The 14571-nt window shown below is 44.7% G+C and overlaps 1 protein-coding gene across 1 annotated transcript in view; it reads left to right on the forward strand.

Annotated features, from left to right (window-relative positions):
• The window catches only part of SYNPR (synaptoporin), a 44380-nt gene that overhangs the window by 27401 nt on the left and 2408 nt on the right, over window positions 1–14571 (forward strand). Inside the window, exons 3-4 of the mRNA XM_010019954.1 lie at window positions 5031–5229; window positions 14244–14435. Coding sequence (XP_010018256.1) covers window positions 5031–5229; window positions 14244–14435 — 391 coding nt within the window. The remainder of the gene's footprint in view (window positions 1–5030; window positions 5230–14243; window positions 14436–14571) is intronic.

The following is a 14571-nucleotide window of genomic DNA, read 5'->3' on the forward strand; positions in this document are numbered from 1 at the left end:
GCTAACTATAAGAAATACCTTTACTTTTTATCCCAGAGAAAGGAAGGTAAGCCCCCTGTCATATTCTTATGCCTCGATGGAGCACTTTGACTTTCTATAAGGGACCTTGTGCATTTCATTACTGCACTTTGAAATTTCATTTTTCCTTCATTTTGGAGATTCAGATAAACATTTCACAACAAATTCTTTCACGAGAGTTACCTGCAGTAACCAATTTCTAGTAGTGTATTTCTCTCATTGCTTTACAGACAATAAATACAATTGACAGCTTGACTACCAGAAACAAGTGAGGGGGAAATAAAGCCCAATGGAAGGATAATGGATCTCTGGGTTTTTGCAAGCACATGTGTGGGTGTTGTAGATTTTGTTCAAGCATGTTGTAGACGGGTTAGGGGGTGGAATACAGGATGCTATTTTCAGAAAATAGGACAACCTGCCAAAACAGCCCTTTTTTCTGCCTGTTCTTCACCACATCCTAGTAAAGGAATGGAGAAACACTAACCCCCATTGAGAATTTTTGGAGGCAGAACTTTATCTATTATTTATTAATCCAGGCACTGATCAAAACCCAGGAGAGGAAATCTGTGCTGGTTCATCAATAATACTTGAGTGCATACTTGGCATTTACTGCATGTTCTGTTGGTTTCAAGTCTAATCCCTGTGTGCACTGCTGAAGGGGGGGAGGTTTTGTGAGTCAGAGAGGATTAGATCACTTGGTGCATGCTCTTCTGTGTCTGCTGGTAGAGTGGGACCTGGGACAAGACTGGTCTTTGGGGTGGTTGGCTCTGACCATCTTTGTGGTCAAAGACCATCAGGTGGACTAAGCTGCCTGGAAAAGAAAAACCAAGGGGCTATAATTAGAAACAAATTATGGCTTGAATATTGTGCTAAAGTAGTTCAGGAAGGAAAGGCAACTTCCCATTTACACAGCGAGAGCAGAGCTTCTGCTCCCCCGCTCACTTGTAGCAGCTGTAGCTTTGTTCGGTGTGTCTGGCTGGATGTATTGTTTCCAGAGCAAGGGTAATTAGTGTCTGAAAATGTAGCTGCTCTTCGCTATTGTGGAACAATGTAAAAATGCTTTTTTTTCCCAGTGTAAAACATTCCTGCCCTCTTTTGATCTTGTCAAGCTAGACAATACCGCTGTCTTGTCATCATATTTCCCACGGCAACGGAAACTTTGCCAAATGGTAGAAGAAACCTCAGAAGCCCTTAATTACTGTGACTTCATCAGTGAAACTTGACTGCCTTTGGACTTGCTTCAGATTTGAGTGCGTTTGAAGGGATTCAGACCTGGATGGCTTGACAATGAGGGCTGTTGTTAGCAAACAGACACAGCGGGTTAAGGGGGTGGTGTTGGTAGTGATGAGCAGGAAGGACAACCTCTGCTGAGTGAGGGGTGCAACTCACATTCCTCAGTCATCAGCTTTATTTCCAAATTAATAGTGATATTAATAAGGCAAAAAGCACTTTCCAGCTCACTTTCGGAGGAACTTGGAGGGGGGGAAATGTTTTTCATTACTTGTCCCCCCTCATTAGGTAAATTTATCACTGAAGCTTTCCTTACTTGCACTGTACACCAGTCAGTGAAAATCACTTCTGCTAATGCAGCCCAGCAACATTGTTCAGGTGTTAACCAAGTGCAAAGGGTCACTTTTGGGGCTCCTGCCTTTGTTTAGGAGAAGGAGAGGCAAAGGTGAAATGCAGAGGTGGTGCTGGAGATAAGAAAAGCAGCAGAAGGAAGACACTTGGCCAAGGATCACTTGAAGGAAAAGGTGGGGTGTAAAGAATGAGAGATGGGAGGTGGAAGAAGTTAGGAAGTAAGAGAAAGAACAGGTAGACTTACATCAGAAGCAGGAAACAGAGGTAGAGGCAATTAGTTTTCCTGAGTCATCACCAAGCCACCCTGCCCCCAGAAAGTCTGACTGAGCAACATCAGTGGAAAAATCAGAGTTTCTCTCTGAGATGTCATTCCAGACCGAAGAGGTTTCAATCCGTGAGACTGGATTTTCTGTGACTGATCCTCCCCTGTTTTAAACAAACTTTTCAAATGTATCTTGCAAAGTTAGCATCCACCCGAACCACCCCAGGGCTTGGCTCACTCGCCTCTCTTCCCTGCCACATCTCTTCCCAGCTCTGAGTCATGGTCTATTTCGGGGGCCCTTTGCACAACTGAGATCTCAGTTGTTTGGGCAGAGGTGAGGTGGCCACAAGAGGCACTGATTGCTGCACATCCTCCTAGAGGCTAGGGGAATCTAAGAAGAGAAAGCAAGTGAATAAAAATAACTTGCTGGAAGAAGGCTTCTGTGATCTGGAATTCCTGACAGATGCTTTGCCACAAAAGCACTGCTGGGAAGATACAAATGTGATGTTAATACATGAACATTTTTTTTTCTGGCTTATCATGATTCAGAACTAAAGTGCAGTTGGGGAAACAGGGAACAGAAAAGCAAAGTGGTCTCAGTTTACCATGTTTCAGAAAGGCTGGTGATTAGGCTGGATGGGGTTGGGGCCAGTCAGAGGGTGGGCAGCAACTCCCAGTCTAAATCTCAATAGAATCGTTCCTTAAGTTATTTCATCTTTATGTGCATGAGTTTGAACTGATATTTGCAGCACCATGTGTTGCCCAGTGGCCTATTTCAGAACTCTAGGGGAGTATAAAAGAAACAACACCCTAAAGATGTGTTTTACACAATAAAATGCATGCAGAATTGCTTTGGCTTTGGTCTTTGTTCTTCTTTCCACAAAGCAATCGAATTGTATTTAATGTAGATCAGCCCAGTTCCATAGTGCTTGTGCAAGAAGTGTGAGGGCCAGAGCAATTCTCTAAAGCCTATTTGCAGTGTGAGGTGGTAACATAAACCCAGAGAGCTCCCACCATCCCAGCAAAGCCTGGGTTTCCCATGAGGAGCTGGAGCCTTCTCGTTGTGCTCAGCTGGAAAAGCAGATCCCACAGGCTGCAATGGGACCTTAAAAAGGAGCTGTGGTACCTGAGTGTGGCTGTTCAAACACTGCAAAGCTGGTTAATTATTTAAGAACTAAAAAAATACAACTTAAGCATTTGGTGGTTTGAGAGAGGGAGGAAAAACAACCAACAATGAGTCAAACAAACAGAACCCACCTGACCTTGAAGGCTTTTTTGTTCAGTTGGGCTGAGGGGGAGACCCTGGCTGTGCTGGTGGGTGGGAGCGCAGGGTGGTCCCCACCTCTGGCTCTGCGCACTACCACAGGCATCCTCACTACCCATGGGCTGGGTGGAGCATGAAACCTGGCTTGAACCCAGCCTCAAGCCCTGCAGAGACCTAAAGATGACCCTGAGCACAGCCTCTGGCTGCACAGCATTGCCTTCCCCTGGGGAAAGAGGGATGGGGCCATGTTTCTTACTGATCCAGAACCCAAGAGCCTGCCACTGCTTTCAAGGGGTTTTGAACCAGGTTCCCAGTTTTGTTCCGTGTCAATACAGCACCCAAGAAGCTGTGCATGAGGAAAGCAGAGCAAGTTTTCTTTTCAGCCCATGTAAATCATACATTTCAAATCTTTACATAATCCTGGTGATGGGTAAAACAAAACAACTTTCTTCCCAGGCTGCAAAATTGACAGGCACTAGGAAATCTTCCTGCCCTTTCCTCCCCCAGCCCTTAAGGAAAGAACAATGGGCCCTGACGAAAAGCATGTGTGCACTGATGCCAGGAAGCTTTGAAAGCAAGTTAGGAAACTGCTTGATCACAAGCATTAGAGTCTCGTGTGTTCAGAGTTTGCTGGGTTTGCAGAGGGAAGGCGACTCAGCCACTGCTCATCTCCACCACTGAGGCAGACATGTTCTCTGTTTTCATTCCACCACTACTATAGTGACAGAAGCTCTGGGAATAAAATGCCTGAAGCAAATAACTGGCATTATGCATCAGCTGCTGAAGAAAAGGTTCTGTCTACATGTTTGGGTACATTTAGTTTGGACCAGGAAATGCGGAGTCATGCAATCCTCCAATGTCCATTAATCCATCTTCTGTGATTTCTACTGCGGGTGCTTTGTTTTCCTCTGAGAACCTAACTTTTTATTTAGCCATATATTCATGGCCTGCTGTTGCACACATTAGTTGCCCTTGAGCAGATGAATGTTTCCCAGGAGGCCTCATCCTTTCTCTGCACCAGATCACAACTTTCATTGCTGCTGTTAACTTGCTGCTGGCTTCGTCCCCTGTGTGCAGCAGATCAGTGTGATCCCTCTTTGGGACCCATGTACCCACTGATGCTAATCTGGGCTGTGCAGCAGGAACCTGCCAAAGTGCTCCTTCCAAGGACCCCCTTTCTCTTTTTGAATCAGAAATTAGAATCACTGCAGCAAAAAAGGGTCTGGTGGGAGCTGCCAAACAGAACCACAAATCTATTAGCTCGGTCACTGATTGCAAACACTGTGAGTGTTTGGGCTCAGAAGATTAGCACTTTGATTGCTTAAACCAGGGCATGTGGACTGTTCCTTTGACCCAAGCTGTGTATTTCTGCTGCAGCTTGGTTTTAAAAGCTTTTAATGTAGAAGGCCTGGGTGGCTCCCAGCCCCATGGGCTAACAGGCACACTAGGCAATTTTACACAAGGAAGTTATGAACTTCCGAACACAGCTGTCTCATGGGCTTAGGATAGAGGATAAGACTTGTTTTATGCTGCCTTGATTGTAAGAATTCCAGAATCAAATAATTTCTCATGTTATCCTTTTTCAGTTGTTGCCATGGCAAAACCCCAGAGAGGAAGGGGGAGGGTTGTACCAAGCTGTTGGAACATCAACTTTTCTCTGAGATTGATCAAAAGACATGTTCAGGTCCTCAGTCTCACCTAGATGCTCACGAGGAAGTAACCTCACGTGTACAAGCAGCTCAGAAGAGCACAGTCCACAAGACAACTTACAGGGCCAGTTATTCAAGCGGGAGATCAATGTGCATCGGGAATGAGACTGGGAGAACAGAGCAAAAGTATTTATATCTCTTGAGACAACTTTCCTTTTTCTGTACTTCACCTGCTGCTCTTTGGGATGTTTTCCAGGTTGCATCAAGTGAATTTCGATGCTCCCACTTGTGAAGGCAAACGCCGAGAAAAGCTCTCCTTGATAGGGGACTTTTCCTCTTCGGCAGAGTTCTTTGTCACCATTGCAGTCTTCGCCTTCCTCTACTCGCTGGCTGCCACCGTGGTTTATATCTTCTTCCAGAACAAGTACCGTGAAAACAACAGAGGCCCTCTCATTGTAAGTGCATTTGCAGTGTTTTCTGGTGTAGGTCTTAACCTCTTGCTTTTTCAGTGGTTGAGGCTGTGGTGTGGTCTGGGAGATTCAAGTAGCTCAATGCCCAAAGCATCACTGCATTCACCTGTTGGTTTTATCTTAATGGTGATTTAAACTTTTTACAGGATAATAGAGACAGTATGCAGCTGAAGTTTAGTCCTAATCTTGTACGTACTTGTGGGGTTCTCTGCTTCCCTCCTGCTGCCTGCGTTGAAGTTCACACAAATAACGAACACATAGCTGCGAGGTGGCAGGATTCGGTTCTGGGCCATATGTCTGTGACAGCAGAGCTTCACAGGTGGGGAAAAAAGGGAAGAGGAGGTCTTAGACTCCAGCCTAGCAGACAAATGAAACCATGCCCCTGACCAATCTAGTTGGGGAGATTGCTTATTGCTAATTACTGCTGGGTTCAGCCAGATTGTTTTGCTTTGGAGAATTGTGTGGCTGGTTTTCCGATATTACACTGAGCTCCCAGCACATTTGTGTCTCTGCGCTGGTTTATGAGGCTACTCATTTTCCAGTTACCATCCTATGCACCCATCAAGCTGTGGCTGTTCGTGTCTTTATTATCCTTTTTATTGATTCCTGAAGGCTTGTGATAAAAAGAGTATAAAGAAGAAATTCTTTACTAGGAGGGTGCTGAGGTGCTGGCACAAGGTGCCCAGAGAAGCTGTGGCTGCCCCATCCCTGGCAGTGTTCAAGGCCAGGTTGGACACAGGGGCTTGGAGCAACCTGCTCTAGTGGAAGGTGTCCCTGCCCGTGGCAGGGGGGTAAAACTGGATGATCTTTATGGTCCCTTCCAACCCAAATCATTCTGTAAGATGATTCTGTGAAAAAGCAAGTGTTGCTGTGCATGCATTTTCTCATAAGACTGTAAAGCCAGTGAAAGCTATTTTGTTCTAGGTGTCTATTACCTGTCAGTCCATCACACCCCGTGATACACCCCTGACTTGCTCCGCTGTTCAGGGCTGGGTGCTGATCCTCTGTTGCACTGACGTTGGGTCAGGTCTCTGCATCTGTGGGCTGCAGATTGTATCACGCTCTCCCTTCCACAGCATCTCTCCTCCGTGACTGGGAGGATGAGGTTACACTAAGGTAGAGGAAAAACTTCTCTGCAGTCTTGGTGTGTAGAGAGGAATTCCAAGGGATGGTGGGGGGAGATCAGCAAACACTGATGTAAGGAAAGGGTTAGTCCTGGATTTCAGAAAAATCTAAAGTCTATGCCTGACAGAAACCAGACATCTGGCTGAGATTTGTGCCTTAAGTGGCTGAAAGCCACTGATAAAGAGCATCAGAAAAATAACAAAGGAAAATAAGTCACCAGCTCAGAAAGGCTGTACCTGTTAAAGGAAATAGCTGCAGTAGCAGTAGGCAAAAGAATTGACTGTAGGACGGTAACCTTTGCACAGGGTTTTGGGGGAAAGATTTTCCTGCTGCAAGGAGGTGTGAGTTGTTTTATTTAAGTTTGCATAATTTCAAACTGATGAATTGTTACAGAAGGAAAAGTTCTCATTCCACATCAAAGGAAATTAATCCTCTTTATTTGGGAGTTGTTGGGACCTTTCCTCTCTCCCTAGAAAACAGCGAGGAAAGGAGGGGAAATCTTCACAGAGGAGAGGTAGAACAGGCAAGATAAAGGGGTCCCTACAGGATCAGTAAATAAATAAAGTGCCTTGCTTCTGCTTGATACAGTTAATATCAAGTAGTATCTCATTTCAAACTGTCTCATCAAAGAATTAGTTGCAGAGATTTGGCATTTTTATTTTCTTGCAGGAAATAATTCTTTCTTCTGACCAACCACATTATCCTGGGTAGCAATATTAAAAAAACAGCAGAAATGGTAGCACAAATATGTCAGATTATGACATGGCCGTTTGCTGTTGTCTAGGACTTTCCTGATGCAGCTGCTGCAGTCACGTTTGTCACAGGATGCATGGTGCAATCTGTGACAGCAATAACATGGCATAGATTTAATTTGTTCTGTGTAATGGATTGTAATTGAATCTACAGGTTATATTTAACGAGTGTCTGTTACCAAAGCCTCTGTTTGCAATTTCCCAGTTTCTAAACCAAGCCTAAATGACCTTATTTATTCAGAATAAAAAGATGCTTCTGAATTTGTCCTGCAGTAAAAGCAGCTCTTGCTGGTGAGTGGTGTTGGAAAGTGGCTGAGGGTTATGCTCAGCCTATGGCTGCCAGGAGGAGAGGCCCGTCTGCATCTCCTTTACACTGCCAGCTCTGTTGTGTTGGGTGTTTTTAGGAGAAAGCTCCCTTTTCACCTGAACCACATCCTTGCTGGTCTCACTGCCCAGCGCAGTGATTGTAGCACCACAGCCTGACTGGGACAGGGGGCGAGTCCTACCGCACAGTGGAGATGTAAGGAAAACAGAGATCCCCAGCCAGATAAAAAGCAAGCAGCTGTAGCCAGGACGAATTAAAGGGTCAAGAGAAACTCAGAGTGAAAACCAGCTTCCCACGGCTGCAGGCATCACCTAAGGGATGCAACATGTTGTGCAAAAGAGGCAGGCGATGCATCCTCCAGCTCCAGGCAGATGCTACACTGAGCTGACATACCCAGCAAGATCACACGTATATCAGATCAGAAGTGTGAGCATGTCTCACCCATGAGATTGTTCCTCCCAAAGAAAAGTGCTGCAGAAATCTGAGGTGCTTCGTGCCTGCCTGAGCCCAGCCAGCACTCCCAGTATGTGTCAGTGCAGGAGGCAGGGCAGCCCTCACTCCATCACCAGGCAGGATCCGCGTGTCGTGCACCATTTCCAGACTACCATTCTTTTACCTCTTAGTGAAGAGTTAGAAGATGATAGTTTCATCTTTCCTTGCTTCTGTGGCAATGCCCGATCACAATTTCGTATTTAAAACCATTCTCATGTTAAGCCTTGTACTTCCTCTTGGCTTGATATGCTCAGTCTGGGACGACATCTGCCTTTAAGCGGCACCCTCGCAGAGCTGGCTGCTTTTCCTCCTGATGAATTTTCAGGATTTGAACAAGTATGACAGGAGAAGTGGAGAGAGGAAAGAAAACCTTTCACTTGAGATTTTATATATTTTAAAAAGAAAATCCTTGTGCAGGCACTAAGAGGACCATCAGTGCATGACCAAGTGGGTGCAGAATATACGATTATAAGGAATTTCATGACCACAAAGTCACGAGAAAGAGAAAATTTCAGTCACAAATGTTGCAGGTTTACCTTGTTTGGTATGTATGATATAGGGAAACCCAACTGCATGTGCTGAGATCTCAGCAAAGCATCACTTTAACTGTGGAAAAATATTTTAATGTTCAGTGGCAAGTGAGACATCATGGCAAGGAAATATTTCCAGCAGGAGAAGCGGCTGATTTCTTCCATGGCTGTTTGGATGCACTGGCATGTTTTATTCACTGTGCAGAGAGCTGTGTCTGTTGCTAACATTGCCTGAGAGGTTTTGGGGATAAAAATCTTCCTTTTGGGTCATGCAGGGCCCCTGTTGCGTTATTCAGCCATGATGGAGGTGGGAGTCCTCTCTCCCCATAGGGCTGTCGACACTGAGCCCTTGCTGTGTACGCCCTCTGCTTACCTCGCTGGCTTCATGAAGTGATCATCTGAGGGGGTTCATGCTGGATAGTTAAACCTAAGAAAGGTCCTTGCATTCCCAGTTCCTAAAGGAATAAGGAGCAATTTGCCAGGGATTAAATACCTAATAGATATGTGCAATGTGCTTCTGAGCTTTGCAAGCCGCAGCTGGGATTTGAGTTGCAAGCTCCTGCCTGATGCATGTGTACAGAGAGCATCAAGTGCAAGCTCTCAAATGACTGATTAGTGCTGAAGAGTCAGAAACTCTTTAAAGAAATTAATTGGAGATGGCAACTTAATTTTAATGAATGTGAGGTACAAAACCTGACCAGTTTTCAGTGTATCTGCATCTCTCAGACCAACCGAAGCTGGTTTGCACTTGTGTAACACCACATACCCAGGGGAGGCATTGCTGGTTTGCAGTGAGTTTCTGTACCCCATATGCTCTATTTAAAACCCACACTCTGAAACTCTGTCTCTATGTGCCTTCAGGTTTGTCTTTGGGAAGTTGTAGATTTGCCATGGAAAACCAACATGCATTCATATATAAGTACAAACTACTTGTATTCCAATCAATTAATATAAAAGCATAAAATGATTCAGCAAAGTGACTGAGATAGCCCTGAAAAGAGGTATTTCATTTTTATAGTGATTACTTTATAATCTCATTCTTACAGTGTATAAAGATGCTTACATCTAAGAAGATGAGATGTATCCTTTGCATCTGGAGTTCCGTGAATAATCACATTAAGCAAAAAAGCATTTAGTTCTTTACATATGTTGTGGACCAAGTGAGTTAAGTACACTTCTAGTCTGCTCTTTGGAGATGCCTTTGATTAAACATCCTTTGTTTCCTCCCTTCTGTCCAGCTTTCCAGAAAATAAATAGGAAAAGAATAAAGAGCCATCTGTAAAAGCAGAGATTGAAGCCTTTGCAGTTAAAAAATGAAATTATAATAATCTTACTAATTCTTTGCATTTCAAAGAGCTGTTTCAGCCCACTGTTGTCATCTCCTTTTTGAAACAAAGCCACAGTGACCTTGCTGTACATGTTGGTGCCTCCCAAAGGGCTCTGTGCATCACTGCCAGAAACAAACTTGCAAGGCCATACAATACTTGCAATAACCATATAATTCTTTCAAAGCTTCATTCAGCATAAAATTTGGGGTGGAACATTGTTCAGACCAAAAAAGAGCTAAAATGGCACTATAGGAAGGCATTTGCTGCCTGCAGCAACCTGCTATTGACCACTTTCCCAGGCTGGGACTGGGGCTGGGGCTCTCACTGGCTTAGTTCTTGAATTTTTAGGTCAATTTGAACTGTGAAAGCAAATCTTCTGAGCAGTTTGGGTTTGATGGGGTAAAGAAAACTCCCTCTGTTCACATGTGGCTGTCCATGAAACCTGTTGGCAGTGCTGCCGGGCTGGACAGGCACTGGCTGGTAGAGTTTATGGGCTTCTGGGTTTGAGGAGTTGCCCCCTTGTACTCTGTGAATACTCAGGAGGGATTTAGTCAAACGAAAAGGTTTTGTAGCATGAGTGTTAGATGATAGAAACATTGCGGAGAGGCACTGACAGCCCTGTGTGGAAGCCAGTTACAGGGACAGCAGCTGCAGTACAGCAAGGGAGGAGGGCAGGCGAGTGCTGCAGATGAAACACATCCCATTTCCAAGCAAGCAAATAGCTTCTGCAGATGCTTTTGGCTGGGTGAGATTGTGCTGGACACTGGGGATCTGAAAGTGTGCTCAGGAGACTTAAGTGACTGTGCCTCTGGACACGGGCGTTTTGCAAAAGCTGCTAGCTTGATAGCGAGGAGAAATGCTTTAGTTACCATGAAAAGAAAAGGGATTCACAGTTCTATTCTATAACATATAATATATTAAATTCCTCCAAGTAGGCATTTTTGGCAAACTCAGTGATAGCAAGTTTCAACTTGAAAAAGGCATCAAGAGTGTTTTTGGGGGCTTTTTTGTTAGACGTACTTCAGGCTGTTAAAAGCTCCCTTTTTGGATATTCAGCATATTTAAAATCTTGTCTTCTGCTTTCTCCTACATTCTCCTGTTTTGCCTTCTTCCCAAAGGCACCTGTAGGCAGACCAAAGTACCCCAGCTGAGATCTGAGAAATGAACTTTGCAATTAGGAGTGTAGCTTAACTGTACGACAATACACACTGAAGAAATCTGGAGAAACCATTTCAAGAGAGCAACTACAAAAATTACTTTGTTCCAAAGGAAAAAGAAAAATCACCCATGCTATAGGGATATTAAACATTCAAATGCGAGATTTGGTTTAGTATGCAGGCGTTCTGGCTTTAATTACCAAGGAGAAATCCCCCAGATAGACATTAAGCCACAGAACAACTTAGCTTGAAATTCACTTTTATTCTCAGCATGTCATTATCTTGTAACTCTGTTCCACCCAGAGCTGTGAAAATGTTCAGCCAGAAATCCAAACCCACTTGAAAACAAGAGAGGTTCAAGTTCCAGCCAAAGCTGAAGGTTAGCAAACGTTTGAAATAAATAGGAAGACACAAGTTTGCTCTAGTCAGAGTTTGCTCCTTGCACAGCACAAAGGAGATGGAACAAATCCTCCAAGAGCCCAAGTCTGGCCACATAGCCTTAGTGAGAGCACCTGTGGGAAAAATCCTGGTGTTTCATTAGTCTTTCTGTCCTATGGAATCATTGAATCCCAGACTGGTTTGGGTTGGAAGGGACCTTAAAGCTCATCTAGTTCCAATCCCCAATCACAGGCAGGGACATCTTCTACTAGACCAGGTTGCTCCAAATCCCATCCAACCTGGCCTTGAACACTTCAAGGGATGAGACATCCACAACTTCTTTGGGCAACCTCTTCCTAATATTTAATCTAAATCTACCTAATAGCTGTTCTAAATATCCCTCTAATTAAATCTATTTTCTTGACCAGCTGTTGGCCAGCTAGAGGACAGGCTATGTGTTTTCTTCTCTAAGTCCCACTGGGTGATCTTTCCCTTTTGGCTAAGTGTGCTTCTTGCACCCAGGCAGACTTCACAGTTTTGGGGTGTTCTTGTATAAAAGGGCTGATCTCAGCCCCCCAGGACCAGGGAGCCTTTTCACAAGGCTCTGATCTGCTCTCAAATAAGGAAATTAGTGGCAGATCGGGCAGGATTAGGCTTGTGTGGACACCCTGGTGCAGGGGAAGTCAGCAGAAGGCTGGAGGATGGGGAGGGATGGAGAAGACGAGGCCTGAGAAATAACGTGAAATGCTTCATCTGTTTAGGACCAGCCTCTCAACTGTCCAGTGCTATTGGGTGTTCCTGGCAGAGACAGGAGCTACTAGCAGTTAGAGTGAGGGACTCTTGCAAATGGCAGTCATTTGTGCCATGAGTTGTGCAAATTCCTCACCGACATGGGGTCAGGATCTGCTAAACTCCTGCTACTGTCACCAGCTTGAAGAACTTCGCTCACTTTTACAACTTCCCTCTGTTTAGCAAGTTTAAGCTCTTACACTCTGTTAGTTTGGGTCAGTTTGTCTCTGCTTCAAATTTCTACATGCTGTTATGCATTTATTTTATTGTTATTGCTAATGCACTGACTGCAGAGGTTGATTTAGGTGACAAAGTCTAAAAGCAAGGTGGCATTGGGGGAGAACTGCTTGGCATTTAAAAAATGTATTCCCCAAAATGCTGGTGTGTGCCTGTCTGTTGTATCAATCAGAACCTATACGAGGGTCAATAACATAGTAAATAAAGAGGGTATCCCATCATAATCAACAGCTCTGGTGTTTCTACCGGGCGGAATGTTTAGGAAATGTTTGCAATGGAGCAGTTGCCTCTAGGAGTCAGTTACTGCCAGGACATACAAGATACAATAATTTCTTTAGCTGGAAATCTCCCTAAGAAGAATAATTACTCTGGTCTATATGCCTCTGCCTACACGGTATCTCTTTGGGTGTTAAGATAGTTGTCAGCTCCTAGGCTTCACGCTCTTTAAGAGAGCCCATTTGGGCAGCATGAAGTGAAGTCAGAGGAGCTCAAAGCTTGGTGGTAGACACAGGCCTGCAGAAAAAGAATTGCGGCACTGTTAAAAGAGAAGGATGTATCCTTTGGGAAAGCATCCAAACACAGTTAATTTAATCCCATCTGCGTGAGCAGAGAAAGCCTTTGTTCATGGCTCACTTGTGTGGCTGGTTTATTGACTGGTGCCTCTTCCATCATGAGGGAGGCTCATGTCCTCCATTCCTGTGGTGCCGTGGAGAGTTCCTTCCCCAAATGTCAGGTTTGCTTGTAGAAGGTGAGAGTATTTCCTAGGGATCACTTATTTCCTTGCATAGCAATCCAAAATGCTGTGTTCTTAATGAATGTTTTCTCTTCCTTTCATGTACACCTTTACTTTGTAAGGGGGAAGGGGAAGCAGCTCCCATGGGAGGTGGGATATCAAGACGCAGCGATGCAGTTAGTGGTACGTTAGACTTTGGCACCTCTACCATCTGTTGTGGGCTGACAGATGGGATGAAATATGACAGCAGAAAGGCTCTTCTGTTTTAGCAAGACACAAGAAAGCTTGAAAAATCACACCTCCTCCCTCCTTTCCCCCCAATCCCACACAACAACAGTGTCACTTGGCCACTTGTTCTGGCTAAGACAAGGAGAAGTTTATGCCTGTGTGTGCTCCTGAGAGTCTTTCAAGGGAAAAGTGAGCAGAGTGGTTCAGAGCAGAGCTGCCTGGGGGTGCTGGATCCTGGAGGGACTACCACCCCTTCTCCCCTATTTTCATGTGGATGGGAGTTAGGAGCAAATGCTTTACCAAGACAGAGAAGAGCTGAGGAGTCTCTGTGCTTGGCAAGTCTTGCTGTTTATGTGTTCACTTGTGATGATTAGTGGCTGCATGGCTCATGCAGCAGGGACATTTGGCCTTACCTGTAGCTGGTGAGAAAACTCCTCATCTGGTAGCTGAGCATTAGCCAGTTTCAGGTTCTCCCTGAGATGCTGCCAGAGATCAAAACGTTTCCTATTGGAAACACATCCTGGCTGTCTGTAGGAACACCCAGGGAGAGAGCCAGCTCTCAGGAGGGCCCAGCTCCTCTTCTGGCATCTATATTTTTTAACTGATCCCAATTCATCAGCCAAGTGCCATGAATAGCCACACTTCCAGGGCAGTGCAGCAGCCTGGGTACCAGCCACACGTTTGTGGGAATCTGGCCTCAAGGTTGGAGATGTAAATGGTAGCCAAAGGGTTCTGTCCTATTAGGTATGTCAAGCACTTCTGAAAATCTTCTCTGTAAATGATGACAATAAATCACAACCTTCCACAAAATCTCTTGGTTTTTGTTTCCTCTGGTGCAAGATTTCAGTTTTCTGGTGCTATTTAATATTCTTTTCTTCCCTAGTGGACACTCCAGCATAATGCTTCTAACTGATTTGTCTTTTAGGATTTCATTGTGACAGTGGTCTTCTCATTCTTGTGGCTAGTGAGCTCGTCTGCTTGGGCTAAAGGACTGTCAGATGTAAAGATTGCAACTGACCCAGATGAAGTGCTACTGCTGATGTCTGCCTGCAAACAGCAGTCCAACAAATGCTTGCCTGTTCGCAGCCCTGTTATGTCAAGCCTCAATACTTCGGTTGTAAGTGACTTTGATCACTACTTTTCACCCTTACCTTGCTAACATGTTTTCCCCTGTTTTACTCATGCATTGACCTAAATCAGCTATTGTTATACCAGTTAGCTGACATGATTTAATTGGAAGTACAGTCTTGCTG

The sequence above is a fragment of the Nestor notabilis genome, unplaced genomic scaffold (assembly GCF_000696875.1).
Source record: "Nestor notabilis isolate BGI_N333 unplaced genomic scaffold, ASM69687v1 scaffold9148, whole genome shotgun sequence".
Lineage (NCBI taxonomy): Eukaryota > Metazoa > Chordata > Aves > Psittaciformes > Psittacidae > Nestor > Nestor notabilis.